This window comes from Esox lucius, chromosome 20 (genome assembly GCF_011004845.1).
Source record: "Esox lucius isolate fEsoLuc1 chromosome 20, fEsoLuc1.pri, whole genome shotgun sequence".
Taxonomy (NCBI): Eukaryota; Metazoa; Chordata; class Actinopteri; order Esociformes; family Esocidae; genus Esox; species Esox lucius.
This window is the reverse complement of record NC_047588.1, coordinates 17,195,171-17,211,931: the sequence shown is the minus strand read 5'-3', so window position 1 is coordinate 17,211,931 and position 16,761 is coordinate 17,195,171. Positions and strand designations below refer to the sequence as shown.

Genomic DNA, 16,761 nt, shown 5'->3' with positions numbered 1-16,761 from the left:
GGAGGTGTGTTTGGGGTCATTATCATGTTGGAATACTGCCCTGCAGCCCAGTCTCCGAAGGGATCATGCTCTGCTTCAGTATGTCACCGTACATGTTGGCATTCGTGGTTCTCTCAATGAACTGTAGCTCCCCAGTGCTGGCAGCACTCAGGCAGCCCCAGACCATGACACTCCCACCACCATGCTTGACTGTAGGCAAGACACATCTTTGTACTCCTGACCTGGTTGCCGCCACACACACTTGAACCAAATAAGTTTATCTTGGTCTCACCAGACCACATGACATGGTTCCAGTAATCCATGTCCTTAGTCTGCTTGTCTTCAGCAAACTGTTTGTGGGCTTTCTAGTGCATCATCTTTAGAAGAGGCTTCCTTCTGGGACAACAGCCATTCAGACCAATTTGATGCAGTGTATGGTCTGCGCACTGACAGGCTGACCCCCCACACCTTCAAACTCTGTAGCAATGCTGGCAGCACTCATACGTCTATTTCCCAAAGACAACCTCTGGATATGACGCTGAGCACCGGTACTCAACTTCTTGGGTCGACCATGGTGAGGCCTGTTCTGAGTGGAACCTGTCCTGTTAAACCGCTGTATGGTCTTGGCCAACATGCTGCATCTCAGTTTCAGGGTCTTGGCAATCTTATTATAGCCTAGACCATCTTTAGGTAGAGCAACAGTTATTATTTTCAGATCCTCAGAGAGTTCTTTGCCATGAGGTGCCATGTTGAACTTCCAGTGACCAGTATGAGGGAGTGTGAGAGCGATGACACAAAATTTAACACATCTGCTCCCTATTTACACCTGAGACCTTGTAACACTAATGAGTCACATGACACCGGGGAAAGAAAATGGCTAATTGGGCCCAATTTCTACATTTTCACCTAGGGTTGTACTAACTGTTTTTGCCAGCTGTTTAGACATTAATAGCTGTGTGTTGAGTTATGTTGAGGGGACAGCAAATTCACACTGTTATACAAGCTGTACACTCACTACTGTACATTGTAGAAAAGTGTCATTTTTGTCACATGAAAAGATATAATCAAATATTTACAAAAATGTGAGGGGTGTACTAACTTTTGTGAGATTCTGTAGGTTTTAAGGCAAATATGTGTTGCATCATTTGCGTTGAGTAATAACCTTGAAAAGGGATTTCTTAGGCCTTTGTTCAAGTTCAAGGTCAAGGAGTCTTTATTATCCCAGAGGGGCAATTCGTTTTGCAGCAAAATAAAGTGCAACATAAACGACACATAAGCCATACATACAACAGACACTATCGAAGGAGAACACAAGTAAATACATACTACACAAAGGTCCACATCTCACATTGAATTATTAACAAAACCTATAGCAGCAGGAACAAAAGAGTTTTTGTGTCTGTTTGTCCTGCATTTAGGCAGACAGAATCTGCGGCCAGACGGCAACAACATGAAGCAGCTGTTCAGAGGGTGGCTTATATCAGCCAGGACTGACTGGGCCTTCTTCAGTGTCCTTGTCTCGTATAGAGATTTTAAGTCAGTCAGAGAGTTCAGGGAAATTTTTCCACACACTTTAGTAATGTATTGCAGCCTGTTTTTGTTTTTAAGAGTGAGGGACCCAAACCAGCTCACAAAGGCAAAGGAAAGAATAGTTTCAATAAAACAACAATAAAACATCCTCATAAAGGTCTTATCGACATTAAAATTGCGAAGTTTACGACAAATAAACATACGCTGGTGTGCTTTTTTACAGACAGCGTCAACCTGAGGTTCGAAGGTGAGTTTGTCGTCTATTATAATACCGAGGTATTTGTATTGCTTCACCACTTCGATAGCTTGATCATTAATAAGGGTCGGAGAAAGGGTGGGGGGATTCTTCCTATAATCAATCAGCATTTCTTTAGTTTTTGCCGCGTTGATGTTCATAAAAGACGACTTGCACCACGCTGTAAAATCATTTAAAGTAGCGCCATACTCGGGGTCGTTGTGAGTCAGCAGTGACACTATTACTGAGTCATCAGCAAACTTAATGATGTGACGCCTGGCGTGCTGGCTTTGGCATGCATTTGTATATAAAATAAATAAGATAGCGGAGAGGACGCAGCCCTGGGGGGAACCAGTGGAGGAAAAGAGAACATCGGATAAGATGCTATTCACTCTCACGTGTTGTGACCTGTCAGTTAAAAAGTCCATCAGCCAACAAATAAGACTATGATCAATTTTAAAAGTATTCTTTAAGATCCCTGCCAAAATATGTGGTTGAATGCAATTAAAAGCTGAAGAAAAATCAATAAAAAGCAGCCGCACAAAGCTCTTTGCACCCTCAAGATGGGTATAGATCAAGTTAAAAAGAGTACATGCTGCATCTTCCACTCCCCGTTTTGGTCTTTGCCTGCCATAATAACAGTTGTTAACATAGTCTAATACAAAAATCATTGTTAAAGTAAATTAAGTTAGATTATGAGCATGAAAAAGAAATATGCATTAATACAATATGCAAGTTAACAGAGTTAGCTATGTTGTGTGTCTTTTGGGCATGTTGGTTAAAAAGGTTATCAGCCTGCGATGGTCTCTGGCATTTTCAATGTGGACCCCCAGTGAAAAATATTGCCCATCCCTGGTCTAAAAGGGTAAACATGTTCAGGGTTCAACATAACTTTTTAAATGCTATACTATAGAATGATACATGTCCATCTTTCTATCAGCTGACTTTTTTCACACTTTCTGTCAACTTTGATTAAATAGGAGACACATTTACAGTGTTTCGAGACAGCCAAGTTTTTTCTGTCTTTCAGATCAGTTGATCAATGCACCTCCCTTATTCTTCCTTTTAGTGTTCTTAAAGGGTGGATTACAGTGACAGTATTTAACTCCCTCTGTCCACAATCCTTGTGTCAATTAGTGCCTGGTATCTCAGTACCCATATACAGTGTTGAGCTGGCTAGTCCTGTTTTGTCAACCCATTATTCAAACATTAATACCGTTATTAATAACATATTATTCATGTAATGTAAACTTTAACAAAGTAACCCTTCACAATGTCTTCAGATCTCCAGGATATCCCAGAGGAGAGTGAATGCGGACCAGAAGCACAGGAATCCAAAGCTGATTCCATGATTGTTCCAAGTTAACATTGACCCAGAGACCCAAAAACTGGACATGCAAACCAGAAAACAGGACTTGAGAGCTGGACCAACATCTCAACCTACAAACAACCAGGCCGGACAGAACTTTTCTTCAGTAATGCCGTCTATTCAACTTTCTTCTCCATAGAAGGACTACCCAGGAATTGTGAATCTTTCATGTCAGTGTATAAGTTACTTTATGAGAAAGTGTTTTTGAAATATGTTTTTCTAATGTTATTTTGAAGGCTTCGTCCTCAGGATTGAATCCATGCAAATCTTCGGTTCATATTGGCGTTTCAAAAAAAAAAAGGAAGAAATAATATATGAGCAAAGGATTGTGAGGTGAAGAGGAGGATCAATTTTGTAGCAGCCATGGATTTCCAGCCTAGATCTCTGTCTCTGCTAAAATCAGTAGGAACCGTTCTGTACTGTAACTGCCTGTCATTTTTCTACATGTACTGTAATGCCACCTTTCTACAGACCTGGTTTGTCTGTGGTGGGGCTGGCTGACAGAAACTGAAGTTAATCCAATTAAGGATAGCTGAGGGCGGGACAGGGTGGGGGGCATATATATGCTGTATATAATTGTTGAAAATGTTGTTTTTGTGAGTATTAATCAACTCTTTCCCCCCAACCCTCACTGCTTATTGAACACAAACACTTGAAATCTCTTGTGCTTTTTCATAAACCATTTTGTTTTTTAGGAAGACAACAGTAGTTAGCTACAAAAGGTTTTCTGCTAAATATTTGATAGAAAGGGATGGGTGGTTAAAATGAACTTTTCAGACCTTTGAAGGAAACACAAAGGACCAAAATAAACCAAAATTGTTATATTTAAATACAACAATATTGATGTAGTATATCATAAGGACTGGAGTCCTTTGAATGGACTCAATTCTTACATGACCTACTAAATAGAGTCAAATGTTGTTTACAGGGTTAGGGGTTAGCCCATCCCAAATCATGAGTGTACATTGATCTTTCCTGATGAAAATTACCCTTATTGGTTTCAGGATGATTAACAACAACTCTGGCCAATCAGAACCTCCTTCAAAAAAGGTTTTTAAAAAATTAGCTCTTGAGCTCACACCCCTGACCCTAAAGAGAATGTTATAGTAATGGAAGTAATTTGACTGGATTCAAAGGTTATTTCCTTTTTTGAACTACATATAAAAATGTATGTGCTACATTATATATTCTATGAGAACTTAGTCTGTATAAATATTTGATATGTTAAAAAGAAAAAAATGACTTTTTTTACATTTATGTTGTAATTTTGTCCTTTTATTTTATTTGAATAATTATTGTTCATTTTGTATGCTGTTTATAAATCGTACAGAAATCTAGTGTCTTGGATGTTATTGGCACGGGTGTGGTCGTCTTCTGATAGGCATGTATGTAAGTGAGTGTGTGTGTGTAAAGCAACTTCATGAGTGTGTTGGGATAGGGTCGTCACCTGGTGTGTGTTGGTTTGATTCCAGTTTTATTATACACGTGGGGACCAGATGTTCCCAAAAATATAATTAAAGCTGACGACTTGTTCTTTTTGCCAGTCTCCACAAGGAAACAGGCTATTTCTGGCTTTGTAAATTTGGGATTACGGTTAGAATTGGGCTTAGTCTTTTTTTCTTAGTATTCAAAATGGTCATTAGACTTAAGGGATAGGGAATGGAAGAAATCTTTTTTTCTAAGTATCCTGATCTTTTATATGAGTACCAGTAAACTAATAGGCATAGGGTTATAGTCCATGAGAATATCAGGAATTCGGTTATTTTCATGTAGTCACAGATAGCAACAGACCCGCCTTTGGTAAGCAATACGAAGTGTGTTCCAAGTCCATCGTAGTCATATCCTATCTGTCCCACTACACTACCACACCCCATTGTCTGGGAGATACAGACTTACAAAACGTCAAGTCACTCTATAGACCTGTCCTGCTAAACGGATACAGAAATCAGGTACCTTTAATTTCATGGGGTTATTATTTTGATAACTTTTTACTTGTAACACTATCAAGCTTGGATTTATGCTATTCATCATTTAATTTTATTTCGTTGATTATAATTCACATGAAGAAAGTTTGGTTTCTATTTTCACCGGAATGGATGTCATTAAGGAGTGGTGTGCGTGACGCGCTTTTGTTTTCTTTCCACATAGTAGAGATTAGGAAAAAATCTAAGGGGATTTTCTTATTTGATCGGAACGCTATTCTGCTGGCTTTGGTCGTTTGTTGAGTTAGTGCTGAGTAAGTTGAGTTAGTATATCTGCGTTAGTGCCTCCAGCATATTATGCTGCTGCTGGCAAATGTACAGTACAGTACCCGATGTACAGTACCATCCGATGAAAATACAATGCAACAGAAAGTCTACATTGACAGTGTTTTATAATAAAATAATTATTGGATACATTAAAAGTTTTAAGCTTATTTATAAATGTATATTTAGAGTGAACACGGGGATGATAATGATTAGCTCAAACACAGATATGCAACCGCATTTTTCTTGTATTAAAATTCATTTAAACAGAAAGGAGCGCGTTTTGAAAGGATTGTTTGCCTTAGACTACAGGTATCAATGTTTATTAGTATATAACACTGCAGCCTAATAAGTTGGAGAAATTGATTTATGTAGGGGAAATCACGTGTTGGTGTTTGCTGTTTTGTTTCTTATTTTGGAGTAGAACAGTTAAAACTTACTTTCATAAAAGACAGTGACATGCCAACCACAGTGAAGTAAAACGTATATTTGTAAATGGGTACATTTTGTTGGGGTAAAAGTAAAACCAAAGGGATTGGTATTTCAGTTGCCCAGAACTTCACCTCAACTGCAGTCACTCTGTCAGCCTCTTCATGGAAGATCTACTGAAGTACAACTCCTCCAAGAGGAATGTAAGTAAACAAGCATTTCAATAGTCTAAAGAGGCCTCATTCACTTTTCTCTTTGTTCAAGTATAGAAAGGATTAACTCAACATGAAAGATGCTAAACAGTGGCCAAATCACAAATACACTCTAAGAACTTGTGAAGATCTGGGGGACATTGACAGGTGTAAGCATCTCTCATCTGATAATAGCTCCACCCAGTGACGTGGCTAGGCCTGGGTGTCCGGGCTATGAACAAATAATAATAGCCCCTGATCTATTTATCTATAATTCCGATCGTGCATTATGACAATGTAGACGCGTAGGCCATTAGCATGTACATTCAAAACTCTGTTCTTTCTGTCCTGGGGTGGTGGTGGGGTGGGTGGGGGGGGGGGGGGGGGGTAGTGATCCTAGCAACACCTCTGTCTCCACCTTGTCTAATTACCTTGTTTCACATTGAAACAATATTTTGCACCTTCAAAGTCATTGGTTTGTGGAATTAATTGAGTAAGAAAACTCCAAATATTTGCATTTTTATTACTAATTGTAAAACAACACAATTGCAAAAAAATCATTTGGAGATGACTCCTTATGCAATACATTGTAGATGGATAACTCCATTGAGCTCTGTGTGTTTATCGTAGATTAGGCTTAAACTGTGTCTGCAAATATTGGCCTTAAAAGTGCATTGAATGTATGTCCTAGGGGTCCATTTGAGATGCCCTAACTGTCAGTGATAAGAGTTCCCTGTGGTGACTCAGCTCCTCAGCACCCCTCTCTCCCCTGTCTCTTGTCTAGTCAGAGGCAATGTGGTGGGGGACACTTGGCACTGTGAGGCCCTTCCCCAACTTCAATGCAGAGAAGGATGCCCGTGTCATTCAAAATGCCTTAGAGAGCAAAGGTAGGCCAACTACTGAAGGATATAATGTCCTGTAACGAATGATGTAATGAGTATTATGTCTTACTGTAAAACTGTTAGTCATCAGATAATGTCAACAGTCTGGCTGATGTTTGGGGTAGTAGGGTACAGTATGTACATAGTGGATGAGGTTCTCCAATGACTCCGTGTGTCTGTGAGTGTACAGGCAGTGATTTGAACACCCTGGTGAGAATCCTTACCAATCGAAACAATGCCCAAAGACAGAGCATCGCACAGTCATACCATAACCTCGCAAAGAAGGTAACTGTCCTTTCCAGATTGAAAAAACGAATTACGCTTGTCACTAGCGAATTTACCTAATGAGGACTTTTAGAGCTACAAGCGGATTGTGATCTACCAGGCCAACAATCTTCACCCATCCGCTGTAGGAGCTGTGCCCTGCCCTGAAGAAAGCTCTGTCAGGGGGGCTGGAGCAACTAATACTGGGGTTGATGATGACTCCCTCTCAGTTTGAAGCCCATCGCCTCAGACAGACCATGGAGGTGACAACCAATCACAGATTACCTCGATGACAATTTCAATGATATTGTGTATACTTGCATGTTTGTAATGCGTGTTCTGGGGTTCGTACGAATGTATGCATGAAACAACCTGGTTGGGTAATTGTTTGTTACAGGGTATTGGTACAGACGAAGAGGGTCTTTTGGCAGTGCTCTGCACCAAAACACCACAGCAGCTTAAAGATGCCACTACTGCCTACAAACAGGGTGAGATCTCTTATCTGTAGGTACCACATGTGCAACAGCATCATTGTCATTAGCCACACCATAGCCATGGCTGAGAGCCGTGCTTCTTCACTTGGCTGTCCACATACACACACGTTACACACACACACGCAGTCGCACACAGAGACACACACACACACCTGTCACACACAGCCCTACTGCCGTCTTATTGTACTTCATGTTTGCAGAGTTTGGACGTTACTTGGAGAATGACCTTATCAGTGAGACTAGTAAAGACTTCACAAAGCTGGTATTGGCCATACTGAAGGTACTACCAGTCTTCATTTAGCTGATTATGAGTCTGGTTTCATGCTTTGTTGTCTACATATTACAATAAAGATTATGCTATGGACTGTATGTATGCATAATACAGCTCCGGAAAAAATTAAGAGACCAGGTTTTGAGTGAGGAACAGAAGCGTTCAATTTGCAGTGGTCTCTTTTAACCCTTCTGTTCCTCACTCAAAACCTTCCTTTTCAACTTTTTTGGAAAGGAAAGAAAAAGGTGCAGTGGTCTCATCATTTTTTACGGAGCTGTAGCTTACTGGGCCTTGAGAAATATTCACAGTTTTGTCCCTACTTGAACCAAGGAATTTCTTTATTTCACGATTTAATAACAACAGAAGGAGGAGCTGAATTCAAAGGAGAATGTTGATTATCATCTCATTAACCAGGATGTCAAGGCAAGTGATTCTCTGTGCTTTCTCCATGAGATTACCACCAATAAAACTAAAAACCTTCTTACAAATAAAGGAGCATTGTCTGTGTATGTCTGTAGGCATTGAATGATGCCTTGAATGGAAAGAAAAAGGACCCAGCCCCCTGGATTCAGGTGTTAACAACTCGAGACTCAAACCATCTCAGCAGAGGTAACAAACACATCCTAACAAACACATCTGTCTTTCACCTGTTCTCCGTATCTCCTTGTAGTCCTGGCACGGCTGTAAACCCTCATGTCTCCCTCTTTCCCTCTCCTTCTCCTCTTTCAGTGCTGTCTGGGTTGGAGGATTTGAGAGGGGAAACTGTGGATAAAACAGTTCAGAGTCACTTCTCTGGGGACCTGAAGGTTGGCTTCCAGACCCTGGGTGAGCTAGAGCCTTGTTTCACTGTGTTGTATCGAGTTGTTTTGTGTCTTGACAGACTAACCAGGTATTCAATCTTTACATCTCTAGTTCGCTCCATTCCAAGTATTCCTTTGTTTCTGGCCCAGCGGTTAAACAACAACATTAAGGTGAGTTTCATTTTATGTGGTGGTCTACTACCCCACATACAGACTCAGTCTGGCTGCCTCTATTTGTTCATTGTCCTGGGAGATGTCGACGAATGTATTGGGCATTCAGTGTTCAGTAAGCCAGGTCAATTAGGGTTTCAGCAGGTCACTGGTGAAACCCTATTGTGCTTGTTCCAGTTCAGTTTATTATTCTTCAAAAGGGTCCTTTTTGGAATATCTCTCGAGATAAGATAGCTTAAAGTTGCTCAAATTTGTATGGTAGTAAAGGCCCAGGGGCCGCAACTTCTGATGCAGTGGCATGCAAATTGGCCTCATGGTGGCGCTGTCACAAGTCTCCAAAGTTACACTTTTTGCAAACTCAACACGCCCATACTGTACCCTACAAAACATGCAAGTGTACACATTATCATTGAAATTGTCATCGTGGTAATCTGTGATTGGTTGTCACCTCCATGGTCTGTCTGAGGCGATGGGCTTCAAACTGAGAGGGAGTCATCATCAACCTAGAGTCTTGAAAATTGTGGCATGGTTTTGCACATACAGCTCTGGAAAAGACCACTGCACCTTTTTCTTTCCTATCCAAAAAAAGTAGAAAAGGAAAGTTTTAGTGAGGAACAGAAGCGTTCAATTTGCAGTGGTCGCTTAATTTTAATGTTCATCACTCAAAACCTTCCTTTACAACTCTTTTAGAAAGGAAAAGAAAAAAGCTGTATATATTCCAGAGCTGTATATGCACACATCTACAAGGATCATGGTATAATAGTTCTACTTGGCACATATGTTGATAAAGATGATGCACCAAAAATTACTGCTAACTATTTATATCCACCACATAGTGGCACTATTGAGGTTTACCACAGTTGCATGCTCACCACACTTACCTGGTTTGAGTTGAAGCCTTGATGATAAGTAGATAAGTCCATCCCTCACAAGGAATACATTTGCAATTGGGACTCATTAACTCTTCCTTAATGTTTTTTAGTCCCTGTTGAACATAAAAGCAACGCTTATGGCATGAAATGACCAAACTTCATGTCATTTCATATTTGGCATATATGCACATCTATGGACAATGGTCATTAAAAGTTATGTAAACCAGGCCAGTATTTCTTTTAAACATGCCCACTATTGACCATTGAACTTGTGCATGAGTGTGGTTTTGCATAAATATGCACAAAATTCCAACAGGCCTAGTGGTATTATAATTCTAATTAGTACAAATGTCGAAAACCATGAAACGACAAAAACAAGTGCAATTTTTTTTGGGTCAACCACACGGGGGAAATATTAAGTCTTGCACATTTGTAAGGTCGCAACGCTCATCCTGTTTTATATAATATCTTGAAAAGGGATATAATCCTCCCAAGGAACATATTTGCAATTGGGGCCAATTAACTCAACCATTATGGGTTTTCTGCTATTGGGAATTTGTGAAAAACACTTCTTCTATAGTATCAAATTACAGATCTTAAATGTGATTGCATTTGGTACAAATGATCAGGGTTGTGACTTTACTTTATATGAATGGTGTTTCCATTTGTCCACATGATTATACTAGTGAAAACCATGCAAGCCATATTGTTTGCAACTATGGACATTGCGTCAGATATGTGTCCTATTGGGGGGAAAAAATGCAATCTGGCTTGCAGTAGCTCCATGCTGAAACACGCTAAATGCTGCTTGTAGCATTCGTTTTGTGTTTCTTGTCTGTGTCCTGCAGAAAAGCAATCTGGTGATGGGAATCCTTATCAGTCACAGTGAGGAGGACCTTCTCTGCGTGAGAATCGAATATCGCAAACTGACCAACACTTCACTCTACTCTACAATACAGGTGAACACACATACATACCAATACATTCAATAGTCATGCTGAAAGGTTTGCATGTAACACTGTCATAACTACATCACTCTCACACCCACAGAAAGAATACAAAGGGGAGATGCAGCAGGCTCTTCTTGCCTTGTGTCGATCTGAAGACATCTGAAGGAAGACTTTGCTCTACAAATAGTGCCTATTAGTGTCTGTTCTTATTTTTAGCATAGAAGTGGTGTAATGTCATTACACATTGTGCATGTCTTGGCTATTTCATCACATATTGCGATTTACACAAGTCTGCATCTCTCAATGTGCTTTTCTATTATCGATACCTAACAGTGGCAAATGCCTCAGACTTTTGTTCCTACTTCTGTGAATTTCTCTGTGTGTGTGTCTAAGGGGGAACAACAAATGTAGACAGGGCCCAGGGGCTTCAAAGTGTCTTGGCTGTCTCCCTGTCTTTGTCCTAATCCCAGGACAATGTCATCCCCTACCCTATTCACCTACCTTGCCCCCATAACCAATGGGTGGATCTATGGACTGTAAAAAGAGAACCACTTTGATCATATGACTGTTTCTAATACCCTTATATAGTCCCATCACCCAGACCTGTCATTTGATTGTTGTTTCCCCCAAACTCAGAAAGAGTTGAATAAACAGGTTTTGGAGTTACTAGCCTTGAGTGGTTGCATAAGCTGAGACAACAAGTTCAATTTTATGATGAAAAGAATATCACCATGTACAAAATTGAATGCGAAAAATAATAGCTTTTTGTTTTGACTGTTGACTGGATTATAAGAAATCACACCATACTGTTTTGACGCAATAAGGCCCAGATAAACACCATAAAGGTTAGTGTTAGATGAGTCTTATCACAAAACATTGGTGAATAACTGGTTCATGTGTGCATACTGTTTGTGTGCCATGTCCAGCCATTGAAAAGTAGCACCTTGACAGTGATTTACTGCTTTCAGGGCTACAGCTTTGTTAACCAATAGTTAATTGTTAACCTTTTTCACTCTGAAAGAATTTAGGAACATGTAATGTGTTCTACAGTGTATCAAGGAATGTTCTTCACCTTTCTCACTTCGTTATGGGATTTGATTCTTCTTTATTATTTTTTACAATTACTGGGGGATCTAAACTGGGAAACGTTAAATATTAGTTCACATATTTAAAGGTGGATTTGGAGAGCAGTTTATTAATATATGTGTGTGTGTCTGAACCTTTCGCCTGTCCCCATGTTCCCATGAGGAAAAGGCCTATTTTTGGCTTAGGGGTCAGGTTTAGGTAAAACATTTCAAATGGGTTTATGGGATAGAATTAGGGTTTTGTGATTGTTAGGATTTAGGTTAGGGTTGGGTTAAGGTTCAATTTAGGAAAATATGATTTTGAATGGAAGTAACTTTAATATTTGAGAAGGATGTAGAGAGACACACATTGCTAAATAATGGGTGTAGAAACCTGGTCAAATGAGGAGCATTATTATAGTTTAAAGAAGGGTTATAGGAGATGTTGCCTACATATAAAACCCCAGAGTAAGTCTGAGTCAACGGTGAATTTAGGTATGGGCGACATTGGCAGCAGCCCTGGACAGCATCTAGCCAGGGGAGGCAGGAGCTGAATGCACAAAAATAAAAAATTTGAATTGGTGACATAAAAAATTCTGAATGGTTTTCTATCACTCATTTACACGTCACTGCCCAGGAAGGGCTCTTCACTGGAAGCCTCGGGCAGGAGGAGTGGGGGAATCTATCAAACAGCACACCTCTAACTTTGTACAGTAGTAATGCGATTAGTAAAATCAGTCATACTACAAAATACTACCGAATAAACCACAATTCATTCATAATACAGTGAATATATAGTTTCACAGACATTGTTGCATTTTTCACCTGGTTTGTACAAAAAACTGTCTGCACACCACCAAGTGTCACGTTTCAGGTAAGCAGGATGCCAGGCGCAGAGTGATGATAGATTTAATAACAAAAACTAGGGCAGGTGAGAAAACAACGAAATGGCAGGAATAAGGCATGCAGGCTGGATCACATACACAAAAACACTAAATGGCTCCACAAAGGGCTGACAGAACTGGTCAAACTTAATAGGGTGCTAACGAGGGCTAATAACAAACAGGTGAAGACATTCGGAACAAAAAGGACAGGCTACCCTTAAGAACAAAGGAGGAAAATGAACAGAACAGGCTACTGGTTGCCAGCGCTGGGGAATGAGGAACGTATTGATACTCAAGTGTCAAATCAACACAAATGGATAAATGGATAAGAAAAGGCCATCAGCCATCAGGTGCCCAATTTATGAAAAAAAGATGATTAAAAACTTGTAAAAGATGAAGATATGCAGCTATGTGAACTCTTTATGAGTATAATATTATGCATGTAATGAAACAGAATAGTATAACAAAAGTAAGTTTACATTTGTTAGCCTGTGTTAATTTCAATCTCATCATGATAATATGTGTAGCCTGTAGCAAAGCGATTACAACCTAATTAGCACATTATTGACTTGGTTAACATTCACTGAGGTGACATCAATGAAATTGAGGTGACATCAAGGTTTTTTGTGATTGTATTGAGTAGGTACTGAACTCAGTAAGGGGAATTTCCAAAGCTGTAGACTAACATAATAGATGTCTACATTATGCTGATACTTTGTATGTTGAAATATTGACTCTTTGGGGTGTCTGATACCTGTAATTAGCCAAGGAGGTTGTATGGTTAATTTGGTTCCTATTCGGTTTGATAATTGTGTAACAAATGTATTTAATTGTGCTACAAATGTATCTTCACCTACGACTGCATTCCTGTACAGTTCCAACACCATCGTCAAGTTTGCAGACGACACCACGGTGATAGGCCTGATGAGTGACAATGACGAGTCAGCCTACAGGGACGAGGTCAAGTACCTGGTAGCATGGTGTGCTGACAAAAACCTGGCCCTCAACGCAAAGAAAACCAAGAAGGTCATTGTGGATTACAGGAAGTCTAAAGGCTACGGTCACGACCCAGTTCTCATCAATGGTACTGAGGTGGAACGTGTGTCCAGCTTAAAAAATTCCTGGGTGTTCATATCTCCAAGGACCTCTCATGGACACTCAACACCTCAACCCTGGTCAAAAAGGTGCAGAAGCGCCTGTACTTTTTGATAAAGCTGAAGAAGGCCTGCCTGTCTTCCCAAATCCTTGTGAACTTCTACCACTGCACAATCGAGAGCATTCTCACGAACTGTGCCACGGTGTGGTTTGGTGGATGCTCCGTGGCCAACCGGAAGGCATTACAGCAGGTGATGAAAACTGCACATCACTGGTGCCCAGCTCCCAGCCATCGTCGATCTCCATGATGGCATGAGCTGCATGCCGTGGTGCTGAACTGCCTGTACATAACCTTGTTTTTACATACTTCAGTCTGTTTTTATTTGTTTTTGTAACCTCTTTTTGATATTTATGAGTCATTTTTGTATATATCTTTATATTGATATGAGGGGGGGGGGGGGGGGGGCTGAATGGGGGTTTTGCCCGGGGAGCCATATAAGCTAGTGCCGCCACTGGTCTCAACCTTTCGCTTTTTACCCCATTTTCTATTGTTCCATCTCTCCTTCATTCCTTCTGGGCTCCAACTCACCCCTTTTCCGCATAAAGTTATGGAAGTCTTCAAGAAGAAGATGCTGATGACTTCGTTGGATACGGTGAATGCTCAGGAAGTGGCGGACCAGCCTAAGGCTGACAAAAAGCCTGATGAGGATAAGAGCAACAGGTGGCGACAGTAGCTTAACTTAGCCTAGTATTCTCATTACTATTCTAATTCAAGTAATTAGGTGATGCTAACTCACACAGCTGATTATCTTTGGACACTAAATAGCCTGCTAACACAAGTAGACCCACAGTTGCTAAGTCATTTACCTTAACTCATCCAAGGGAGCAGGGATGGTAAGAAACACATTCACAAACACCAAGCATTGGTGATTAATTACACAAATTCTCTTACTCAGGGACAGAATGATGTTTCTTACAACTTGTCAACTGAGGATGATAACCAACAACTTGTTGTTTACTGGCACAACACACTGGACCAGTTGGCTGACCAGCCTTTTGAACAAGGCAAACTAATTACAGTGGTTTATCTACTAAAAACCTCTCGAAGGCCTAAACATAATTGACAGTAACAGGAAAAGACCAATAGAGGCACTGTTTCCAGATCCAAAAGTGATCATTATTTTTTTTACTTTGCAGCTTGGTTTCCGCAGATCTGGACATGTCTTAATCAGAATGTCTTCCCTTTAATCAACCTCTCAAAAAGAAACAACATCTACCAAAAATCATGCTAAAATCTATCTATTATAAACCAGGTAGTTTGAATCCTAGATACTGATTGGCTAAAGGCTGTGATATATTTCACTGAATAATACGGGTATGACATCACACAAATGTTTAACTGTTATAATTGCATTGTAAACCGGTTTATAATAGCAATAAGGCATCATCAGGTGTGTCTGGTATATTGCCAATATCCAAATGGAAAATGCCTGGGAATAAGAATCCAAGGGCCTCAGCTGGACATTACAGAACTTGGGTTCTTGGGTTCAGGATGTCTCAAAATCTATAACTAGACCTCACCTCCATCCTACTAGGCTACATTGAAGGGCTGCCTGAAAAATATTTACTGAAAGCAATCAGCAGGTTTATGCTCTTGAAGGCATTTGGCACATGCACCGATTGCAACCTGGTGCTACAGTTGTTAGATGAAACAAAAATTTAGCTCTTTGGTTGAAACAAAAGAGTATAAAGGATCCTTAAATATTGTACATGGTTTAGAAAGAGGTTTGGTGACACTGTCCTTGCAAGGGCAGGCTACAAAAATATTGAAAATAAGGGTGGAGTAAATTAACTTATAATTTCAGGAATGTGTAATTTCAATTGATTCTCTTTAAAATATATTCCACATGTTAGAAAATTACAATATAGCTAATATAAGTGTATAATATACAGATAATATAAACATAAACACAGCCCCTATTAATATAATATTACAATTTCCAAACACACAGTTCTCTAACAACATAAACTCAGACACATCCTTTCTCTACCTTCCATTGATCCCTCTGTTAATATCAGCACTATGACAGTAAGCAAGTAAATGTTTTTCTGTCAAAGCAGTGCTCCCCTGATTTTTAACATATCCACCTGCTGATCTAATAGTTTGCTTTGTTACAGCAAGGCCGCATGTAGGGTCTCCCATGTCAAAATTCAATGGTGTTTAAAACATGGGGCCACAGTGTTACTGGATAGGGCCACAGTGTCAGCGGACCCCCCGTCTCAGCCCCAAGGTTTTACGCTGCTATATTATTGTGCCAGGGGAGTAGGGTCAGTTCTCCTTCTCCATTGTAAATCCATTGTAGATCTAAGGAATGCACTCTCTAAATTTTACTCCTGCTCCGTTTAAACTTAGGACATGAAGTCTTGGACAATACCTCATGAGTACCAGGCTCGAAAAATTCATTGCTGTCCCTGTCCAAAGTCCTCCTGGTTTCAGATCAAGAACAAAATGATTCCAGCTGCCACTCCACTGACCACAACACTGTTGTTGCTTGCCCTTTGGGGTTTCAGGCTGGTTGTTTGTAGAAACACTTTGTGAAAACTGATGATGTAAAAAGGGCTTTATAAAATGCATTTGATTGATTGATTGATTGATTGACAGTAGAGGCCAGAATATTAAGGAGGATGGGCATAGCCCATGCTATGATAGAGACAATGCAGTCAAACCTCCTGCTTTTCCAAACCATGTGTCAGATAGGCCCTGAAGAAGAAGAACAGTAAGACACCTTAAGATTAACCAGAATCGTCAGAGAGGATTACAATTACACAACTCAGTGGTGCAGACATTTTAATGGCTTTAGTTTTCAGCTGCCAGGAGAAAAGATCCTGTCTGAGTCTTCAGTTAGTCTTAAGTCAGTAAGACACAACCAAAGTCAGGTGGACAGATTCCTAGTGACCAGGGAGAGTGTAGTGAGAACGATGTATAGTTAGACCTTCAAACTACCCGGGTTCAAAGGTCGTTGAGACTCCAGACTG

At 40.1% G+C, this 16,761-nt stretch overlaps 2 protein-coding genes across 4 annotated transcripts in view; both read left to right on the top strand.

The window, feature by feature from the left end:
• arhgef2 (rho/rac guanine nucleotide exchange factor (GEF) 2) overlaps positions 1 to 4,368 on the top strand; it is a 63,881-nt gene extending 59,513 nt beyond the window's left edge. For 2 of the 3 annotated variants that reach the window (XM_010885125.4, XM_010885124.5), the window contains one exon: positions 3,028 to 3,204. In XM_010885125.4, the coding sequence (XP_010883427.1) occupies positions 3,028 to 3,110 (83 nt within the window). In that variant the 3' untranslated portion in view covers positions 3,111 to 3,204. Of the gene's footprint in view, positions 1 to 3,027 lie in introns of all 3 variants that reach the window. The other variant, XM_010885123.5, reaches the window with a different exon arrangement.
• Positions 4,369 to 4,459: 91 nt separating this feature from the next.
• LOC105019167 (annexin A2) lies at positions 4,460 to 11,348 on the top strand. Its single transcript, XM_010885126.5, has 13 exons — positions 4,460 to 5,062; positions 5,907 to 5,991; positions 6,764 to 6,866; positions 7,051 to 7,145; positions 7,274 to 7,387; positions 7,522 to 7,612; positions 7,819 to 7,898; positions 8,253 to 8,312; positions 8,408 to 8,498; positions 8,619 to 8,714; positions 8,802 to 8,860; positions 10,581 to 10,691; positions 10,783 to 11,348. Exons 2-13 carry the CDS (start codon positions 5,953 to 5,955, stop codon positions 10,843 to 10,845), a joined length of 1,002 nt encoding a protein of 333 aa, XP_010883428.2. The 5' UTR covers positions 4,460 to 5,062; positions 5,907 to 5,952; the 3' UTR covers positions 10,846 to 11,348.
• The last annotated feature ends 5,413 nt before the right edge of the window (positions 11,349 to 16,761 follow it).

Excerpts from the sequence above, each read along its gene's own strand:
- LOC105019167 (XM_010885126.5), top strand. The coding sequence starts at position 5,953 with ATGGAAGATCTACTGAAGTACAACTCCTCCAAGAGGAAT. Across the intron at positions 8,313-8,407 it reads TCATTAACCAGGATGTCAAG|GCATTGAATGATGCCTTGAA; the intron begins GCAAGTGATTCT and ends GTATGTCTGTAG. Across the intron at positions 8,715-8,801 it reads GGTTGGCTTCCAGACCCTGG|TTCGCTCCATTCCAAGTATT; the intron begins GTGAGCTAGAGC and ends TTACATCTCTAG.